Here is a 23516-nt window from a genome sequence, read left to right on the forward strand (position 1 = left end):
TTTTACTTGCATATTAAGACATGGAGTTGACTGTAGCAAAAACAAGAAGGGATCTTCGCAACAGAAGGATTGAAATTAAGAAGAGTGTCAAGAATTCTCCCATCTGCCTGCTGCTTAGCTAAAATGCAGTTGCCTCAAAATGATACATTTTCCAATTTTACTTGGGTAATTTTGTATCCTGCCCCACCACTACCAATGAGTGCTGCTGGAGACAACAGCTGGAACTCCCCAGTTTGGACAGCGAGACATGGTCTAAGTTTGAATGCAAGCACGGATAAAGACGTCATGCCCAAAAGATGTCCTGATCCTGCGGTCATCAAGAGGAGAGCCTTTGATCTAAGGTGAGCCATAACTAACAGCCCACGCCTGATCTCCATGACCATCATATTCCTGATGGATCGGACCGAGCCGGATCATTGCTGCAGCAGACTCTGCCGCAGTGACAGGTATAGGAGCTTGGAATGCAGGCTCTGCACCTGCATAAACATAAACGGGCTACTGCAGCACCTCAACCCTGTTAGTGATTGCTCAGCAGATTGGCGTTCTCAGGAAAGTAAGGGTCATGTTAGTGAGTACAGCCCATGGCTCAACTGTTTTATCAGTATGGACAGCTTGTCGTCAAATTACCATCGCTCTCACTTTTATCAATTTTGCGCATAGAATTAAGTCAAGCTAATGAAGATTTAATGGAAGGAAACACCAGAAAGTTGCCATCTTCGTGCCATCAGTTAGGGGCTCGTCCATTCAGTTTAAAAAAAATGTTTTTGTTTTGTTGATCTTTACTTTTGCTTCTAGCGTGCATTAAACATACTATCATCCGGGTGCACACCTGTTGACTGTGCCACAGGCTTTAAAAGTTACAGTTGGTGGCAAGATGCCGGACGTGCTGGGCTGAGATCCCATCCTGCCTGATTTAGAGGAGCATTTCCTGTGGTGCTGGCGTGCTCCTATTATCTCCTTATAGGGTCAAGAGGGTTGGTGAATCCTCAGAGACATGAACACAGAGCCGAGAGCCGTCCTGTGAAATCACTGGAGCGGGGGTGGAGGTGCCGTGGGGGACTCTGAGGTGGCCCAGCTGGCCGTGAGGCGGCACTGGAGGGCTAGCAACCAGGGAGTGATGAAGCTCCTTACCTGCAGATGAAAGGGGAGGGCAGAGCCTAACTACGGAGCCCAAGCCGGACCTCAACAGTGATAGGTATGCGGAGGGCCCCCTGGGGCGGTGCTGAGAAGGCCGTGGATTTTGGCCGGAGCCATAAGGCTCCGGTGCAGAGATGCAGAGTGGGGGAGAGGAAGGTTCCCAGGAGTTGAGGGCCCAGCAGAAACTCCTCTGGAGAGCGTAGAGTCCCGGGGGGCGGGGGCGGTGTTGGTTCACTTTAATGGTTTTTTGGGAGACCTGCACCGGTAAGGGCTAGGCCCTGTGTCAGAGAGGGCGTGCCTCACTTTACCCTCCAGAAAGCAGCTGCGGATGGGAAAAGAGTTGCCAGAGACTGTGAGGGTGAGCCCCCAGTATTGCTTGAGAACTGTGGAGTCCACAAGAGCCCACAGGGTGTCCAGCAGAAGTGATGCAAGTTTTTAGGGGCTCTCACCCCACTCCCAACTGGATGAAGTGGGGAACGAATCTGGAGCGAGACAAGCTGTGACCCCTGTGGCCCTGGTTTACAGTCCCCGGCCTTTGCTCCACAGCGAAGACCCTTGGGCGACATTGAATTTCCTGGGGCTGGTTGGGGCTGTTCGAAAATCTGGGCAATGGGCTTGATCCTTGGGTCAGGAACCGTTGGCGGCGATGGCATGTCTGTTGTTCTGCAGGCCATTCAGGAGTCTAAGGCGGTGTAGGAGACCAAGATTGGAGAGGTGGGGGTTGATGTGGCCCTGCTGCGCCAGGATCTCCGTTCGGCCGTAGATGGAGTGACGGGAGCTAAAGGTATTATCTCTAAGCTTGAAAGCACGGTGAAAGGCCTGTCGACGGAGGTGGCCCGCATCACACACTCCCCTAAGATGCTTCAGGATCATTCAGAGAATGCAGAAAACGGGGCCTGAAGGAACAATCTTTGCTTTGTTGGGTTCCGAAGGGAGTGGAGAGGTCCTCCCAGAGGCCTTCTTGGAATGGTTTATTCTGTCCTGACTCGATAGGGCCTACTTATCCTTATGTTTTATCATTGAATGAGGCCGTAGATCCTTGGCTGAGAAGCTCCCTCGGGGAACCCTGCCTCTCCCTGTGATTGCGAAGTTCTTGAACTAGAGACAGCAATGCTGTCCTGCGGGGGTTGGGGGTGAGGGCCCCGGGCACATTATTATTTTTCCAGATTACACCCGTCATGTTTAGATACAGTAAAAATCCTATGACTTAGTGAAGCAGAAGCTTTGCAACATGAATCTTTCCTATGTACTTTTCTCTCCTGCACAACTGTGAGTGCTGCATGACTTACCGTGCACCAACCACCCTAGTGGCAAACAAACCCTCCCTCGGAGGCAAGGTCAGGGGAGTCAGGCTGGGGGTAAGCGCCCAATAAAATCTGGATGGAGGAATCACAGCTCCTGTGAACATGGCGGTCTCCATAGAATCGGAAGGGGAGTGGAAGAGACCTTGGGGGACCCCGGGCCCCGTCTCCAAGAGATAATCCAGAGAACTGCCGAAGGTGACTAGTCTCTGGGGCAGAGCCAGAGGCATAGGACAGGATGCAGCTGCAGTTAGCCCTGTGGTATACTTGACATTTGCACGCCAGCAGTATTTTATCCTACTATTGTACATTAATATGTCGCTTTTCTGATAGAGGGGATGGGGCGGGCTCGCTGGTACTGCCGCCCTGCAACAACGACTCAGTTTGTTCTAGTTTTAGTTGAGGGAGTTGGTTGACAGATGCTTCTTCTGGGACGGAAGTATAGGGTCGGGGATGGGGATTGTTTGTTTTGTTATTTTAGTTCCCTTAATTGCTTAAATGCTCTCACTTCTAGGTTCACACTTTACAGGTACATGCTCTGTATGGTGTGGACCCCAAGGTGTAATCAGCCGTCATGGCCTCCCTTTAGGTGGGGGGGTGGTAGGTCCCTGTCCTCTAGTATTACCCAATAACTCTGCTAACATATATGCCCTCACTGTCATGACATGTAATGTCAACTGGCTTCTAGACCAGATTAAATGGGGGCAGTGATGCAGTTTGTGCACCCATACTCCCCAGCAATTTTGATGTTTCAGAAGACCCATCTTCAGGGCACTATGTATCCGTTCCTGGCCTGTAGGGGCTACGACTGGGTGTTTCATGCTAGATACTCTTGTGGCTCCACTCCTGCACAAAACCCTGCCCATGGTGGTCTCCTGTGATAAATATGGATGCAATGTAATCCTTGAGGGGTCTTTGGAGGGTGCCCTGTTTAATGTGATCTGTGTGCACATTCCATCTGCACTGACCCGTTCCACACTGGCAAGCCATAGAGGGCTTTTATGAGCCCTGACACTGGCTAATAATGGGCTAATAATCACTGAGGGGGCTTCAGTGATATTATGACTGATCACAACTGGCAGGGGCAAGCCGTCCATTCGCAGAGGATGGGGAGGGGATTGTCCAACTGGATTGGTGGGACTGGGACTTACTGATGTTTAAAGACTTTGATACCCTATAGATCATATTTATAAAGGCGGTCACCATGGGCTGCTTCCCAGTGGAGATTGATTTGGCTATGCTGGTGGTCTTGCCTAAACTGGGCTGCCTATTTGGCTACGCTGGTGGTCTTGCCTAAATTTGGCCGCCCTCCAGACTGGTCTACCTCATACGCCACATCTCCATACTTAACTCAGAGGTCAAGACCTATGCTAAACTACTAGCTAACAGACTCTCAAGAGTGCTGAACTACCTGGGGGAGGCGGCAGCGCTGATGCTTATCGTCTTTGAGAAGGCATTTGATACCATAATTGGTAAAGTGGGGTTAGGGGGGGCCAAAAGGTGTAAGGCGGATTCATTAGGAAGATGGGCAATCTGCGAAATGAACTTAGGTTTCACTATCGGCACAATATATGGATCCAATACAGACGAGCCAGAAATCTTTAGCCAGATTGAAAATGAATTAATCGATTGGCATACCCCGATAGTATTATGCGGCGATTTCAACATCTCTGCAAATTTTACGGATGGCATCGCATACATAGGTAGGAAGCCAAGGGTGTTTAGAGCAATCACGTCAATGATGCAGTCACACGGCTTAGATGATGTTTGGGGAAATTTACTGACCGGAGATCCCGGGTTTACCTATTTTTCACATCCTTTTAATAAATACTCGAAACTGGATTATTTCATGATCTCGTCTACCCTACTTAGGAGTGTACAAATAAATAAGCTTTCGAAAATTATGTCTGATCATAATCCCCTAGTTTTAAATATGGCCATCAATAAACCATACAAGGTTCCTAGACCTTGGTCATTTGATAAAAAACTATTAGCGGATGCCAACTATATCACGCATATGAAAATCTGGTCCCAGTCCTTTTTTGACGCTAATAGGTATAGTGCATCAAGGGGAGTTGTGTGGGATAGCTTTAAAGCAGGAATAAGAGGAGAGACTATAAGCTATACCACCAACATATGGAAAAAGGCTAATAGGGAAAGGGAAGCATTGATGGGAAAACTAAGTCAGGCAGAGACACAACATAGACAAGATATAATTACAGGTGCTCAATCTGTCGAGAGTCTACATAGAGTGAACTCCCTAAAAGCTGAGATCCAGAAACAACTAGCAAGAAAGGCGGCAGCAAATTATCAGGCACAGAGATCACGCCTTTACGAAACTGGGGAGCAAGCAGGTAGAGCTCTTGCCCTGCGAATTAGGCAGGTGGCAAGTAAGAACATTGTGACACAAATTGAATATCAGGGCCAAATACACGACAAACCTGATGAAATTCTGGAGGGGTTTAGGAAATTTTATCAAGAATTATATCAGGAGGAAGCAGCTGCAGATGCACCAAATATATGCTGGTTAGACATGGGTAGTAAGTTAAAACCAGGCCAGATCGAACTACTGGAACAAGATATTACAATGTCAGAGGTATTGGAAGCACTGAAAGATCTTGCAAGCGGAAAGGCGGCGGGCCCAGATGCTATACCAGTAGAGCTGTATAAAAGTCTAAGGGAGGAAACAACACCTATACTCTTAGATTTATTCAATGGTGTCATGAATACCGGAATAATACCTGAGTCCTGGCAAGAAACTAATATAGTAATCTTCCACAAAAAAGGGAAACCTAAGACTAACCCGGGCTCGTACAGACCAATATCATTGATTAACGGCGATAACAAGTTATATGCCAAAATCATGGCCACTCGCATGGGAGGGATCATTGCGTCCTTGGTTTCCCCCTGGCAGCATGGGTTTATCCCAGGAAGAGGAACCACAAACCATATCAGGAGAGCTATTACACTATTTGACATCGGTGCTGCTAGGGGGGAGGAGGTTGCAATGATCCTCCTCGATGCGGAGAAGGCATTTGATCGCGTCAGATGGAGTTTCCTATGGAAGGTTATGGAGGCAAGGGGATTTGGCCCTAGATTTTGTCAAGCCATCCAGGCTATGTACTCATCGCCTATCGCAAGAATTCAATTAATGGGGGAAAGATCAGATAGGATCAACATAACAAGGGGTACAAGACAGGGCTGCCCATGCTCTCCAATCTTGTTCGCGCTTTACATAGACCCTTTAATTACACAATTAATGAACAGTGCGCTTATTAAACCAGTAATATCTAATGGGTTTCATACCAAACTTCTCGCCTATGCGGATGATCTAGCAGTCATTACAAAAGATCCAGAGCTAGCTATGAGGGAGGTAGTTAATATAACCAGCCAGTTTGGAGATGTGTCTGGCTACCGACTAAATGTGGATAAAACACAGGTACTCTGTTCTAGAAAAATTGCCAAGGTGGATGGAAGGTATGTAGAATCTGTAGTTTACCTGGGTATAACAATAAATGCAGAACCAGGTAAAATAATTGACGATAATTACACCCCTCTTCTCAAATCTATGGAAACAGATCTAAAAAGAATGGACTCATTAAAGTTGTCACTGATTGGGAGGGCAAATGTCATAAAAATGACAATGTTTCCCAAGGTGCTTTATAAATTAAGGTCAATCCCATTCAAAATTGACGAGAAAATTATTAAGAAGATTGAGTCCATTTTCATGAAATTTTTATGGCAATATGGCAAAATACGGCAGTCAAATAGATATATGGCATTACCACAAGATAGAGGTGGGTTGGGATTGCCAGATATTAAGAGCTATCATTTTGCATGCCTCCTTGTAGACACGGCTATCCTACTCCACCCGGGGGGCCCAACCCTCAGGCAGGCGGAGATACCATCAATTTATCAGCTATTGGTGGGAAGTGAAGCCGTAGGGCTTCTATTAAGGAGAACCCAGAGGAGATATTACATGGAAATTGGATATAAGACGTTGGAAGGTATATGGTCCATATGGAAATCTGTTAAAAAAGTTCTAGATATACCCACTATGCATTATCGCACACCACTGTGGAACTCAACACTCTTTCCAAATCTTAGTAGCGATGGAACGTGGCGTCATTGGGAGAGTCATGGTATTGTGGAGCTGGGGCAAATAATGATCAGAGATCATTGCAGAACGCTAGAAGAACTCACATACCACTATTCACTACAAGGCTATCAAGAGTTCAAATACCTACAGATAGTAAATAGAATTAAAGCAATTAGGCCATGCATCACTCAGCTTGGGAAATTCGAACTAATTGAGTATTTGAAGTCAGGTGGTCATAGAATTAGAGATATTTATAAAATATTTAACGACGTATCAATCGACGATATTGGGAAAATTGAAACTACATGGTCCAAAAAATTGGGAGATCCCGAAGTAGACCTTGATAAAGCGTTAGCTATGGATAAGAAGTTTCTGCGTTCCTCGAATCTCAGGGCCCAACATTTCAAAACTCTATTTAATTTATACTATATGCCCGAAAAATTATTCTCTTGGGGGAAAGCGACAGATAGCAACTGCCCCAGATGTGGTAATGGTACAGCAGATCTTATACACATGTTCTATGGCTGTGAAAAATTAAAAACTCTTAAAACCGAGATAACACGCTTTTTAGAGGGGCTACTCGACGTTAAAATTAACCTATCCCCAACTTTGATAATAATCGGTTGTGATATGAAACTAGATATGAGTATTGAGGCTGAAGCTTTAGTTTTCATTTCCGTAGCAGTCCTCAGGATCTTAATCAGCGCAGCCTGGAAGGATACAGAAGCCCCAACTTTCCAAATGTGGTTGTGCAGAATGCTGGGTATACATAATATTGAGGAAGCTACTCGACGTTAAAATTAACCTATCCCCAACTTTGATAATAATCGGTTGTGATATGAAACTAGATATGAGTATTGAGGCTGAAGCTTTAGTTTTCATTTCCGTAGCAGTCCTCAGGATCTTAATCAGCGCAGCCTGGAAGGATACAGAAGCCCCAACTTTCCAAATGTGGTTGTGCAGAATGCTGGGTATACATAATATTGAGGAAGCATTATATGAGTTAAAAGGAGTAAAGCTAAGGGATATAGGCAAGCGACTTTGGGCCCCAGTGGCCACTTGGAGGACAGCAAAACTACAAGTGAATGATTTACTGGCTGTTTAGATATTTAACATGTCAACTGACTCTCTACTGTATAGTACTCTTTACGCCTTTTTCGTTTGACTTAATAATGTAATGCTTCTAACTATGTATTTACGTATGCTTCTATGAATATGTATTTACCGGTATAAACTCTCAATAAAAATATAAAAAAATAAAAAAAAGAGAAGGCATTTGATACCCTACACTGGTCGTTCTTCTTACCAAGATGTGACTAGGACCGCTGTTTTGGGCCTACATCAAAGTTCTTCATGCATCTTCTCAAGCCCAGATTCACATAAACGGAGTTGTCTCCCCCAGATTTCCCATCTGGAGGGGTAAAAGGCAGGACTGTCAACCCTTCCTGTTCGTGCTAGCCATAGAGCCTCCGGGGCCTGGGTCCCCTGTGATGCGCAGGTGTGGGGCTTTGCCTGGGGGGTGGCAAAGGAGAATAGGATTCCTTTGTACGCAGATGCCATCCTTCTGTTCCTCTAGCGGCACACCAAAGGAGGGGCTGGTTGATTTACATCTTAACTACCTTCGCTTTGCTTCCTGACTGAGGGTTAATTGAGACAAATTGTTCCTGGTGCCCCTAAGGGGGGACCAACAGGATGAGACCTGGCACCCAGGGATACCTTTACACCACCTTAGTGTCCTGTACTTGTACAGGACATTAAGCTCCCATGATAAATATATCATGGGAGCCGGAACTTATTTGCAGCCTCAGTCTTTGCCCCTTGCAGCACAGGGCCTGGGAGTATATGGTCCAGTGGAGAAAATTACCCCGTAACCTCATGGGTAGGATTGCCCTGTTTAAGATGATGACACTCCCTCGGTTGCTCTATGCACTACAAAATGTCTCCCTTCAGATTCAGCAGACCTGGTATAACATGCTAGCGTCACCCGTGAAACAATTCTTATGGGCTTTATTAGCCACCCCCGGGATGCATTTGACAAATGTGTCTGTGCTACGTACGAGGGGGGAAATGCCATGGCGGACATTGCAGTGAACCAAAGACCAGGAGGTGGTAAGGAGGCAGACTAGTGCTATCTCTTTACTGAAATTAAAAAAGTGATTTTCCCTACCCGTGATAGCATAATTTTTATCTGTTTTTGCTTGTTGTTGTTACAGTTTAACAATTGAAGTTATTAACCTGCCTGTGATTCCATAATTTCTCAACTGTTTGTTTAGAAAATTGTGGTTTTTACGTGACTGTTTCATTTAACCTGTTGAATTGTGGGATTTGTAGTCCCAAATCTGTCATAGGTTTTTTCACATTCACTGTGACTACCTATTTTTCCCTCCTAATTTCTCCCTTGCTCTGTGCTCAGACTTGTATGTTAAGCAATCCACCCCCACCTCCCATTTTTTTTAACCAGTGAGCGAAACCAGATCCCCCTCGTTTTCCCCCTTAGCAACAGGGATATTCTACATCAGAGAGTGAACAAAGGTTGCTATGAGACAGCAGTAACCTGCTGTGAGCTGTTTCTGCTGTGTTTTTTTAGGGATTGCGCACTCGTTTTGTGGCTAGGAGAGTGAGTACAGTTTTATACAAACAGTATTGTAAGAGGGCAACGTTTATTAGGCCCTTACCTGTAGTAGTCCATAGTGTGGAGTGAGCCTGTCTGTCTCCTAGGAGATTCTGATTAGAGGAGCAGCTTTCCAACTCCCTAGCCAGCAAACCTTTCCCTGAGGTCGTAGTGACTCTATGTAGTCTGCTATTGGATGATACATGTGTTCACTGATTGGTGGGCTCCCCTTGGATTATGATAAGAGTTCCTATTGGTTTGTTATTTGAGGGTTCTGATTTCTTTCCTGGGTCATTGATTCTATTGATGGAGGGCTTAGGGTTAGTGATCTGATTGGTGGATAGGTTTAGGGTTTTGGATTGGTTCCCTGGGCTGGGATTTCAATTGGACACAGGGCTTAGGGTTTCCTGTGGGATTGGTTTCTGGGACTAGGGTTGAGACTAGGGTTATGGATAGGATTTCTAGTGGATATAGGGCTTAGGGTTTCCTGTGTGATTGGTTGCTGGGAATAGGGTTGAGACTACAGTTGGGATTTAGGCTTTATATTGGATGCAGGGTTTATGGTTTTGTGCCTGATTGAGTGCTTGTGCAGGGCTATGACTGGTTGTAAGGTCTTGGTCTCCTATTTGTTCTAGGGTTTAGGGCTAATATTGTGATTGGTTAGGTTTAGGGCAAGGGTTCCCATTGGCTGCATGGGTCACCTGATTATTAGGGCTTTGTAAGGCCAGGGTTCAAGGCGTCTCAGCCCATGTGTTGTGGCTAACGGCAGAAAGGACAAGGGTGAGTGCCTGTTCGAGACTGGTCGGGACTAGGGCCAGAAATGCTGCCCAGATTCATATACACCAGCACCCACCCTACACCACCCATATCCACAGCCAGATCAACGTACTCACAACACATGTACTCTACTCATTTACTACAAACTAACCCTTTACAAAATTTAAGTCTCAGCACCCCACTACAAAACCACACCTATACACCTTTCTATCCCAGGTACCACACATTTTCATCACCACCGACAAACAGTGAAGAACTCTATCCTATACCACTAGCCAATCCACTCATGACTAACAAAACCCAATTCCACACCACACTGAACTATATCCCCACCGGAAACACATACTCTAATTACTCCTAACAGCTTCTTTTTGTCACTAACAAACCTATACTCTGCCTTCCATCATTTCTCCAACCAACATTCTCCTCTTTTTTCGTACACAATAAGACAATCACACAACATTTACCCTCCACTGCACCACACATATTACCTCTTGCAGCAAACAAGTCTAAGACAAACACTCACAACTCAACTTCATCCCCTCTTACACACAACATAGCACTCTACTCACAAACACATCACCACCCCCTTTCACTCGCAAACCATACTATACTAATAAATCCATCACATAATACAATTACATCGGCATCTCCTTTCACTACTCCTCAAAAACAAAACATCTCATGCACACCAGCTAATCAAAATCTCTCACTCAAGCACCAGACCTCATAATACTTACCATCACAAACTACAAACATACACCCACCTTTCAAATTACACAAATGAAAGAACTCCAATACCAAACTTTCGCTCTTCCACCACACCCAACACTTATATAACATCATAGCAACTCTATCAACTGCCTTTCATCCACTGGACAATTTAGAACCTTACTATATGACCCACATGCTGCACCGCCACCCTTAGCTCATACACTTTCCGCCCTAAATAGACGCAAACAAAATAAGCAATGTGCCACACCTCACAATTCTGCTTCTCCATATCTACTGCACAATAAGGTTACACTCCAAAAACAACACAGCACACCAACTCACACTCAAACACCATCTCCACCTCCAACACAGGCAAACCCATCAAAATGCCTTCTTAGCCCGCTAGACGAAGAACACTATACAGAAAAGCAACTCTATTTCTAGCCTCCTATACCTGATACCAACACTACGGACACACCAGCTGAAAGTCCACAAAATACTGCTCACTACTCTACAAAACAAAGTCCCACTATCTCCAAAGCCCATTCTCTAAACTGTCTACTAATAAATGATCGATTGCTCTCTAAGAACAAACATCACATCCACGACCATCTCACTGACGCAAAACCAGACATACGATTCATAAGTGAATGATGGTTGGTAAATGATATGGCTCCAGTCCTGCATGAAGCTGTTCCTCTAGGCTATCAAACAATCACCAAAAATAGTATGGACAAAACAGGAGGTGGCCTAGCTGTTGTGTTCAGGCAAACATAGATATTACTAAAGTTGACAAAATCCCCATAAAAGATTGTGAAGCCCTTTCCACCAGATGCAATCCTACACCCTGTTAGTCCTGTAACTTCCTGCTCTTTTACAGACCATTCAAACGATGACTCCGGTCACATGGTCAGACTCACATTTGCTTGCCTTTCAACATAAAACAACACTAAGTGACGCACCAAAAACTACCTTATGAGCATCCACCTATCAGCCTTGGACAAACCTCAATTTGGAACACTCAGAAACACAAAAAACTATGAGTGGCTACAGGAAGCTTTTGATATCCTGATTCCACTCAAAACCACACAACAGACCAAAAGAAAACAAGCACCTCAGAGAAAAACAGAGATAAAAGAGATGAAACAACAAATTGGAAATCTGCAACATGACTGGCTCAAAACAAACGCCTACAAAGACAAATTCGCCTACAGAAAATTAACAGATTGTACAAATCGGCTATGAAAAAACAAAGAAAAAATACTATTCAGACAGAATTCAAAATTCTAAATGTACAAATAAAGAATTATATACAATTCTCAATGAATTTCGTAAACCAAATTGCCTCGAAGCAGCTCATTCCGTTACTCAAGAGTTCACAGACAGACTGGCAAATCTTTACACGGACAAAGCAAACACGTTGGACTCGTACTTAAAACAGAGACAAAGCATCAGCACTAACCATTTTACAAAGCTATAATCCAGGAATACTCTAACCCAGCTCCTCCGTTCCTTCCAACGCATTTCACACAATGAATTTATGGAGCTGGTCAAAACAAGCAGCCCTTCTGACCTGTGTCCATGGCAAACCTTCAAGACAAGTCTTCTAACAACCTCTGCTACCATTCCAGTAAGGAGAATCATCAACAACTCCTTAAATACCAGAATATTTCCAGAAGAACAAAAACAATTCATACATACGCCCATTACTGAAGAAAACAAACTTGGACCCGCTGAACCCTGACAACTACAGACTGATTTAAAATAAACCTTTGCTGGGCAAACTGATAGAAAGAGCAGCTTTCGCACAGATGTCACAATTCCTTGAAGAGAATTCCATACTTTCAGACTTCCAAACGGAATTCCTTCCAGGAAGAGGCTCAGAATCTGCCCTCCTTGCCATCTGGGATGACCTGAAGAGCACAGTTGACTGCAACAGGGTTGCTGCGCTACTTCTCTTGGACCTCTCGGCTGCCTTTGACACGGTTGATCATGACATTCTGCTACAAAGACAAAGCCGGCATTGAGGGGACTTCTCTAGACTGGATTGCGTCCTACATTCTTAACAGAACTAATGTCATCCATACCCCACCTTTCTCGTTCAAACCATACTTTACAAAAGCAGGGGTCCCTCAAGGATCCATTATCTCGCCTACATGAAGTCATTACCGCTCTCAATATATCCTCTAGCTCAACTCTGACTCATTTCAAACCTCTTTCCAATGCACTACCCTATTTCTCACCCTATACCTCTAATAATATATCCATTACCTCCATCCTGTCATTCATCTAAAATCCCATACTACTACTATGATCCCCAAAAATAACCCTTTCAAGACTCTTCCCTACTCCACCCCTCCTTGCATCATCCCATGCCTCTTTTTACTATTCCCATCCTCCAAAACAGGCTTTTTCTAAACCCTTCCTCTGACTCTTCTCCTCCACCTCCCTTTTACCCATCCCCCCCACCTCCACCTCCCTTTTACTCATCCCAAGCTCCTTTAACTCCTATGAGCTCTATAACAGAAAAATAATTTCTGAATCCTTCCTTTCTACCCCTCCACTATCCTTTTCAATCCAAATAACAGACTAATATGTCCACCACTCAAATTAATTTCATGTTTCACTATACTATTTCACCACTAATCCTTTATGGGTTACTTAGTAGCGTGCTACTCACCGAAAAAGCACTTCAACACCTCATCAGGTGTAGCAAGCGCTATATAAATGCAAACCTTTTTACCTCTCCTGCCCCTTTGCTATCCTTCTCAATCCAAATAACTGATTAACGTATCCACCGCTCAAATTACTTTCATATTTTCACTTTACTAATTCACCACTAATACTTTATGGGTTCCGGAGTAGTGTGCTACTCACCGAAAAAGCGATTTGGTGCCTCGTCGAGGGTATTAAGCGCTGCATAAATGCAATTACAATACTATATTACAAGCTACTGAAGATTTCTATAGCCATACTGAGAAACGAGACCGAAGGCCAAGTTTCTTTATGAAGTTGTAGAGCAATAGGTTACTTACAATATGTTTGCAGTGTAGAGAAATAAATATTTTGTACTGAAATTGGTTTTCAAATGTATATTTAGCAGTTTGATATGTCCTTTTCAAAAGCAACTGCATTTCAGAATGTATGGTAACATGCAGATGCATTCCATTTTTCTTGTAATAACTCCAGCTTTGTAATAAACGTGCCATCATGAATGTCTCCTTATAAGCTAATACCTATACGTTTTCAGGCAAAAATTCAGAAGAGCGGAAAGTCCAGTTAATCTTTTCATTGATAAAAGATCAGTTGTGTTGTTCATTTTTTTCATGCTCATGCTGCTCGGGAAGCGCTTCAAAGAAGAGAGGCACAGCATAAGATGGAATAGGCGCATTAAGGGAGAAAGGTGGGTGTAGCTGACATGGGAAAATAGGATTTTATGTGATGTCATTTTAGTTGCTCATATAGCACGTAGGTACTCTTAAGCAATTTCAGAGCACTAAGTAGGAATATAAGTTGGAAGAAAGGACCCAGAAGGAGAATGAAAGCCTACATTGACATCTGATTTAACGACTGAGAGAGGGACCAGAGCTAGTAGTAAACGTTAGTCTTAAACTAACCCTTCATGTTATTTCATTGGTAGGGGGACCGGCAAATACAGGTCTTTGGTTGTGCAGATTAAATGAGCTCTGATGTAGGGGTTGAGTGCCGATACAAAAGTAGGAGAACAGAAGATTTCCTTATGGTAAGTTATGATCAAAGCATAGGGAGTGACTGGAAGATTCGGTCTTTGAGTGAGATCTGGTGGACCCCCCACGAGGGGAAGACTAGATCTTGGTATTTTCTGGTGGGAATATGAAGACAGACTTCTGGAAACAAAAGGGAAGTTATGATCTTAATATTAGTATATATTTAGTCATTAGCATTCCCACCTATGAGATACCAATTGTGGAATTAGACTTTATATCCACAAACATTAACTATAATCAACCCATGAAGCCTGCCGCATTATGTGTTAAGACTAAATCCTTTAAGCTCAGAGATGGCAACATGTATCAATGGAGTGCAGCCCGAAGACTGACTTACCACAGGATGCTTGGTTCTGGTGAGAGTGCAGTGACATTTTGGTCTCAGATGGGACCTGCAGTGAGACATCATTTGGGAGTCATGCTTGATCATCTCAATGGAAAATTCTTTTAAGAACAGACCTTCTGAGGCCCATGCAAAAAGCCTTACCTATTGTAGGTTTTACCTCTTAATCCCAGAATTAACCACACAACCCTCAAACCAATTTCAATATATTTAAGCAATGCTACAATGTAGTTTGTGTAGGGAACTAGTATATGTTCATCCAATTTATTAAAGCATCCACCAGTAAAACTGTTCTTCGTTACACATTTTCTACCAATGACAATCAAATTTGTTAGGCATCTGGTAGCAAACCTTTCAAGTTTCATTCTCAAGAATAATCTGTCAAGTTTCTGAAACCTTATTTTACAAATGCTTGTCTATATTAATATCTATTTGTCCCTTAGAATGTAACGTAATATCAGTCTGTTCTTGTTTTCAGTTTCCTGATCTGTCACAAGAGTGCGGCTCCCCATTCGTCTTTGTTTGCACCAATCCCAAGGAGCTGCTTGTCAAGTTTCCAATGAAAGGGAAGCATAAAATCTGTAAGTGATCTCTTCTAAGGAGTAGTAACAATGGGGCAAAGGAGGGCACACATTGAAGCACACCACAACTGTGACCATACATTTTAATTGATAGTATTTGTTGGTTTACATTATATTGAAATCATTAATAAACACATTTTTCAAAGAAGCCAAAAAGCACAGAATATGTGGTTTTGACAACAGGTTTGCAGCTGAGCACATAAACCACATAACTCCAGGGGCACAGAAAATATACTGTTTGTAAAAATCTCTTTTGATTACACAAGTTTGCAACATTTTACACTTTATCTTAAAATTGTTCTTCATATCAGTTTTGGGTGGGGTCGAAGTATACCTATTGGGCTCAGGTGGGACAGACCCTGCCTCACCCCCCACCGTATAGGGTCTTTTCTTTCTTGAAACGTTTCTGGGGCGACAGGCACTCTGCAACGTTTTTCATGGGCAGTTCTAAGACCATAGGGCAGGCAGCGGGGTGGGGATGTTGGGGTGTTTTTTACATTTTTTGGGTTGTAATTTTGATTGCATCAGCGGTGTTTGGATACACTGATTTGGGGGAGCAACATTACATTGTGTGATTTTTAGTATGGTTAGCGATGGCATTGGTCGGGGACAGTGTGGTTAAACTGATGAGTTGGAATGTCAACGGGTTGGGGGATAAGATTAAGCGTAGTGCTGTTCTTTACTGCATTAAGCGCCAGGCACCTGACATCGTCCTACTGCAGGAAACCCATACGATCGGAAGTACATGTAAAGCGCTGCATAGAGGGGGTTATGTCTTACTGGTGCACTCAGGTTTCACTACGGGCTCCAGGGGTGTTGGCATACTGATGAGAAAATCCTTTCCCTTTGTAGTGCAGGATACCTGGTCAGATGCAAGAAGACGCTATGTTGGTGTCTCAGGCACATGGGAGGGCCGTCCTGTCACCTTCCTTTCAATTTATGTCCCCCCGGGCCTACAGGCCACCACATTTAGGTACCTGGGTACGCTGCTGTTGGAAATCCCCGAAGGCCTCTTGGTACTGGGAGGGGAGTTTAATTCGGTGGTCTCTGGGGGTCTGGACTGGCACCCTCCGCGCGAACTCCCCCACTCACATATGTGGCTGCCTGAATTTTTAGACTCCATGGGGTTGGCAGATGGGTGCAGGGTTTTTCATCCCACCGCTCAGTACACTTTTCACTCAGGGGCCCACGGGAGTCTATCCAGAATTGACTACTTTATTTTACCGGCGTCCCAAATCTCCCATATCCAGGAGATAAAACACCTTGCCAGAGGTATTTCAGATCACTCGCCGGTTTGGCTCTAGTTGACGCTCGGATTCGAACAGATGAAACATGTCTGCGCGATCCCCATGTCCGATGGGAGCTCCTTAAGGCCATTGAGAATTACTTCAACGAGAACGAGGGCTCGGTTGAGTCCCCCCAGGTGCTTTGGGGGGCATTCAAGACCGTGATACAGGGTCAGGCCCTCTCTTTGATCTCGGGGAATAAGAAGGAACAGCGGGCAGAGTTGGTAGCATTGGAGGAAGAGGTGGGGAGGCTGGAGGCAGATTTGGAAATGTCCGTCACACCCTACAAACTCCATCTTCTCAACCTAAAACAACAGGAATACAGGACGCTAGCGACGGACCAGGCAAGGGCCATAGGCACAGCAGTTCAAGGACTAGTGTAGGAGATGGGCGATAAGGCCGGGAAACTCTTGGCCTGGTTGGACAAGAGGGAGTGGTCAAGTAGACTATTTCCGGAACTTCGAAGTCCTGAGGGTGATTCCTTGTCGGACCTGCAAGCTAATGCGGACTCCTTTGCAGCCCACTTTCGGGCTGTCTACACCTCGGTTGCTCCATCCCTGGTAGAGGACTCCCGCCAGCTGATTACTGATATTACCTTACCTAAACTGTCGGGGGTCGAACGTGACCTCATGGACAGCTACATATCAACCGAGGAGGTGGCGGCCGCAATCCGCTCGCTTAAGCCGGGCAAAGCCTCGGGCCCCCACGGGTTAACAATCGAATTGTACAAGCTTAAGCTTGACAAACTGGCCCCGTACCTGAGAACCATGTTTGAGGACTCGAGGCAGGCAGGCGTCTTGTCATTGGACCAGCGCACTGCCACTATAGGTACTAGTCACAAAGAAGGAAAGCCCAAGACCGAATGTGGCTCCTACCGACCGATATCTCTGCTTAGCGCGGAGCTCAAAATCCTGGCTACGGTTCTTGCTACTCGCTTCCTAACGGTGATTGGGTCCTGGTCCATCCGGACCAATCAGGTTTCATACTGCATCGTAATACGGCGTTGAATCTATGCAGAGTTCATGGGGTATTGAGCAGGGCGTCTTCTATAATGGAACCGGCAGTTATAGTTTCCCTGGACGCAGCTATGGCCTTTGACACCATTGAGTGGCCATGCCTGTGGGCAGTGTTGGAGAAACTGGGATTTGGTCCAAAGTACATTCAGTGGGTGCAGCTGCTGTACTCCCTACCTATGGCTCTGGTGGTGGTCAACAGCAAGAAGTCTGCTACTTTCCAGCTGGGCAGGGGAACTAGTCAGGGCAGCCCTCTGTCCCCACTGTTATTTGTTTTAGCTTTGGAGCCACTGGCAGCTTGGATTCGTCAAGACTTGGTGATTAGGCGTATGCTTTGGTCCTTAGATTGGGAGGATCGGATCTCCCTTTATGCGGATGACATCCTTTTGTATTTGACATCCCCAAGGAGATCCCTGAGTGCGGTTTTGGACATTTTCCCAACCTTTGGAAGGTACTCCAGGTACTCCATAAACGGGAGCAAGTCCTTCATGTTCGTAGTGGCGGGCAGGCCTCCGCGTGGGTGTCAGCTACAGATTTGTGACGACGGGTTTACATATTTGGGTATCTTTCTATCTTTGGACCCTTCTCTCCGCTATTTTCGTAACCTCCAGCTTCCGCTGATTCAGCTGCGTAAAGATATCGCCAGGTGGAAGACCCTCTCCCTGTTAGGAAAGGCCGCCCTTTTTAAGATGATGTCCTTGCCCCGATTTTTGTACGCACTACAAAACTCTATGGACCCGATACCTGCGCCTTATTTCTGAGAGGTGGAGGGCCTCCAGTGGGACCTACTCTGGAATGGTAAACCTCATATTGCCCTCGCCAAACTTTCACTGAACTGGTACGATGGGGGCATTAGCCTCCCCGATATAAAACTGTATTACTGGGCATCTCAACTGTCCTTCATTAATCACTGCACCTACTCCCAGCCTGGTAATCCGGGATACAATATGGATAGGTGGCTCCTCTCGGGGGGACTTTCAGTAGAGCCCTCTACTCTAGGCCCCAGCATTATCCACTAACGGGCCCCACTAAACATGCAGTGCACGTCTGGCACGCAGCTACCACCCGTTTAGGTTGGAGACGGAAGCTAATGCTCGCAACGCCACTATGGGATTCCGAGCAGCTGAGTGACCTGTGGAGGAGTAAGGAGTTCGACAAATGGGATCTCATAGGTATTACCTACATAGGGGATCTGTCGGACAACACTGATATTAATCCCTTTGCAGCGCTGCAGAAACAATATCACATGGCTGAATCGGCAGAGCGCTTCCGGTACACACATGTTCGACATGCACTTCGCACACACCTCAAGCCTGGGACCACAGTGCCGGACTCATCCCCATTAGAAGATAAAGTACTAGATGGGCATCTCCCTGATAGCACCATTTCCCTGATATACAAAAATTTGGTCAACAACATCTCGGACCCCCTCAAGGTTCTTCGAGAGAGGTGGACCAGGGATGGTATAGAAATGGACAACGAGGAATGGCAAGAGGCAGTCTCCTCTCCCAGAGTCGTAGCAATACCTGCTAGTCTCCACCTTGTCCAGCTGAAACTTCTTCACCGTATTTATTTAACGGGGCCCCAACTGGTACGAATGGGAAGGGTGGATGAAGGCACCCGCAGGCAGGGTTTGTGGCCAGCTGGGCACCTTTTTTCACATAGTTTGGGAGTGCACTCATATCCAACCCTTCTGGCACAACATTATCAACACTATTCTGTCTGTGCTGCTCCGTGTGGAGGCCCGTAGGTGTCTCCTGAACATTTGGGAGCCAAATGAATTAAATGTTTGCATAATTCAGTGGGTAACGTTGGGGCTAATACTACCTAAGAGGAATATCGCCCAGTGTTGGGAAGCACTGACCCCGCCTACGGCCCAGGAATGGGAGAGGAACTTGGACTGGGCAATGTTTTGAGAAAAGACTGTGTATATAGCACATGGATGCCCTAAGAAATGGTCTCGGGTGTGGGGCCTTAGGAATTCCTACCGTGGAACTCACCTGCTGTACCAAAGATGCCGGTAGAATTGCACCCTTGGAACTGTCATGCTATTGCTGATGTGTGTTTGTTTCTTTCTCAATAATAATGTTTTATAAAAAAAAAATTGTTTTTCATAGTTAGGGGTTACATTCTGAGATGTAATAATATATTAATCCAGTTGGTAGTTTTTAGGTCTCGGCTGGCGTGGCTGTGCACATGCCCAGCTCGCTCGGCGAGATTTTATGTTTTCAGTAGCTTTCAGTAACGGGCTTTAAGCCCCGCCCCTCTTTTCCATTGGCCGGCATCACCGTTTATGCTAAACGGTGGCCAGCCATTGGAAAAGAGGTTAGTCTGATGTAGACTTTTCTAATTTGTCAGACGGCCCACTTGGACGGGCTCACCTGCCTTCCTCCCTTCGCAAAAGGTTTCTTATCTTTATGGTGCCATGTCTTTCAAACACATGGCCCCATAAAGACAAGAAACTTTGCATGGCAGAAGGAAAGCAGGCCCCTGTTTATTTTTGCATCGCGCTTACACTTTAAAAGCGCAATGCAAAAATAAACAGTGGCTGACTGGCAAGCTCTTTTTTTGCGTGTGTTCTTTCCTAGTTTCACTAGCAGGCGAAACCTCTCTCCTCTCCCCGAGTGGCTTCAGAGCTCGGGCAGGGCATTGGTGTTACAATACCTTGCTGTCCCATCAGGTGTGAAGTGTGCACTCATTCCTATCATTCTTATCGCGCATCACTTGCTGTCTGCTGACAACGGGGGACGGCAGCTGCATGTCCACTGAGTGCCTGAAAACAAAGTTATGGGACTGAAACGCTGGCACCGACTTACCAGTTACTCGTACCTGTGAGACACGTCGACTGCTCCTTGTGTGTGTAGTTTTCTGTGACGCATGATGGGCCTCGGAAATTGAGGTAGTAATACATATGAATCCGATCAAGTTCTCATTAGCCCCGACATACACCTCCCCCTCAGGTGAGGCTTGCTTTTTTTTTTTATTATATTATTTTTTTATATTCTTTATTCTTTCTGGCAATAAGATCTTGAAAAGTGTTTAACTTTTTTACACTTGGCGGTTTCCTTAAACCGCAGACCGATCGGGTTCTCGGAGTAATTGCTAGGCAACGTGGCATGCTCATTCAGGCTGACAAGTCGAGGTCCCCCCCCCATCCCGTAGTCAGGTCATGCAGCGCTGCAGCGCCCAGTGCTGCAGACCTTGAACTGCCGTGGGAGAGCGGGCCTGTGCTTGGAAAGGGACAGCTGGGGCCCACAATACTAAACAGAGCAACGTGGGGATCCAGGGCCAGCCTCTGGCCCCGGGAGGTATCTCGACGGGACGGGCCTCTGCTGCTGGAACTGGCTCTGCACACTCACATCTCCCGGGAGCACTCGCTTACCGTGGGCTGCCGCAGTGTTTATCTGCTACAAACTCTTGTGGTTTACGGCATGGTTTGTGTTACTCTTACAAAGACACCGCCCCTCCTGGACTGCCACCTACAGTACCGACCTGAACACGCACTTTACAAGTTTCAGATCTGTTTTACTCCGTGAAGTGATGCAGGTGAGACTCTGTTTCATGTGATGTTACAAGCCTGTGCGTAGCGGTTTCTGCCGGGAGTGTGCCTGCTCGCCAGAGCCGCAGGGCTGTTTTCCTTGGCAGTGTCTGTCTTCTTCGGGAACCAAGTGACTATTCAGCTTTCAAAGGTCTTTCTGAAACCATGTTTGTGCATGTGAAGAATACTTTCATAGTATTGATGAAGATTTATTTTTTTTTAAAAGCCAAAGATGAGCTCAGGGTTCATTGCTGCCTGAAATTGTTTACTCTTCTGTTAATGGTACAGCTCTTTCTTGTTTTGAATGACGAAAAAATGTGTACTGTATATATTCTTATGTGTATATCAGTGCATGACTTTCCCTCGTTATGAGGTGCTGTCCTCACTGGCAACAGCGGCTTCTGGGCAGGGACACGTGTGTGTGTGAGGCGTGTACATTCTGTCAAGAATGGGGAATATTTCTGATGGATACATCTGCCAGTGGATTCCTCACCTTGTGAATATCCCCTTGCATCAGCAACATTCGGAAATTCTTTTTGTAGCTTCGCGCCGACGTGGACGACGTCACAGAAGCACGGCATCGCACGCGGCTCCGCTGACGTCACCGACTCCATAATAGGCCCACGTCGGCGTGGTGACATCAGTTCCCTTTTGTCCACGTCGTCGACGCTAACGGTTTTCGAGGGATCCTCTGTAGCCTTCATAGTAACTTTGTTACTATTGTGGTTTTCTGTGTCTTTTCCAGTGTTACTGTCTCCTGTTGTGATGTCGACTAAGAAGACTGGTTTCAAACCGTGCGGTGAATGCAAGAAGATGTCAATCACGGACCCGCATGATGACTGCACATGGTGCCTGAGTTCGGATCACGACGTCCAAGGTTGTCATTCCTGTAAGAAGATGAATCCGAAAACCCTTCGTGAACGTGAGACGAAGCTCCTGGTTGCCAAATTAAAAGGTAAAGAGGCCAGAAAGAGTTCAAGGTCGCGGTCGGCTTCGATGTCGTCATCGGGGCATGCTTCCAGATCGACGAAAAAGAAACATAAGAAGAGGAAGCATGGATCAAGGCACCATTCAGGAAAGGAGTCGGATTCGAGATCGAAGTCGCCTAGTAGACGCCATCGAAAGGATGTGTTATCTCCTTCTCCGGAACGGGATCCGGAAGGTGAGGCCTTGCCCTTGGAGTCCATTAATTCAATGGGGTAACCCACTAAGTCAAAGGACCTGGGTATCAATTGGTATAAGAAACAATGGTACTAGACAAGTCTTAAAACACAAATTAATACAATAATTATTATTTATAGTTGGGGAATAAATCCCAAAAGAGAGAGAAAATTCTTTAAACAGCCAGAACTCAATATCAATGGATCGTACCCAACCTGCATATACCAAGGACAATTATTTCAGTCAATATATTCCAATTTTATTTTCAGCATTTTAAAAAACAAGTTCAAATGCAAAAAGAAGAACTGCAAGATGCAGTAAGCAAGTAGAAAAAGGGGGTGCTCAAGTGAATTGAAAGGAAGTTAAATCAAGAAATCAATTTGCATAATTTATGTACAACTAAAATTACAATTCTTCTAATTGGGCAGACAAAAAAGGCCTACCCATACAAGGGTATGTACAAGGATTATAATACAAGGAGGGACAGGGGCAGGAGAAATTGGGGCGTAGGCCTCTAACAAGGGGGGATACAATCGTCGACGTTTCGACCCTGGTGCAAAAAGGGGGAGGATTAACGCTTCTGCTGCGGGTCTTCTTCAGGACTGGAAGGGCAGGGAGGGGCGGGAGGAAGAAGGCAACCAAATTGACCAAAAATATGATATGGAGGTCACGTTCCAACAATGAATGAGGGCAACCCGTCAGTGGTGTGCCCAGTATTTCTCCAATAAATGTCTCTATATGAATGTTCGCTTATGAAGGGATTTTTCGCCATCAAGGAATAATATTTCACAATTTTCAATCCAGGGCTAGAATCCAGAAGATGAAATGTCGAAGGGAGGGATGGCAATACTATTTGACCGGCCAACACGACCTTGGCTGTTCCATATTCGCTCAAGGTTCGGAACGCGTGAAAAACAGGATCCGGCAAGCGAGACGTCTTCCCTGCTACAACGGTTGCGCACGAGCAGCGCTTGGAGTCGCCGGAGCATTCACCGGCTCAGGTGGCGAATCCCTCTCCGGCGCCGTCTCGATCTCCAGTTCAGGAGGAGGAAGAGGTTCCCGTTCCTCAGGGCTCGACCACTCCGGCTCACCAACCCGAGGGACAAGAGGAGTCGATTCCGGTGCAGCCTCCTTGAGAGCAGCCGGTCGGTTCGTATCCTCCTTTTCCGGGTCCAGGTAAAGACCCTTCACAGTTCTTAAATGCCATGT

General features: G+C 45.6%; 1 protein-coding gene across 1 annotated transcript in view; it reads left to right on the plus strand.

Moving 5' to 3' along the window:
• The window catches only part of TRIP4 (thyroid hormone receptor interactor 4), a 560825-nt gene that overhangs the window by 465474 nt on the left and 71835 nt on the right, over positions 1-23516 (plus strand). The window contains exon 12 of the mRNA XM_086959220.1: positions 15207-15309. Coding sequence (XP_086815346.1) covers positions 15207-15309 — 103 coding nt within the window. The remainder of the gene's footprint in view (positions 1-15206; positions 15310-23516) is intronic.

The sequence above is a fragment of the Lissotriton vulgaris genome, chromosome 2_2, assembly GCF_964263255.1.
Source record: "Lissotriton vulgaris chromosome 2_2, aLisVul1.2, whole genome shotgun sequence".
NCBI lineage: Eukaryota > Metazoa > Chordata > Amphibia > Caudata > Salamandridae > Lissotriton > Lissotriton vulgaris.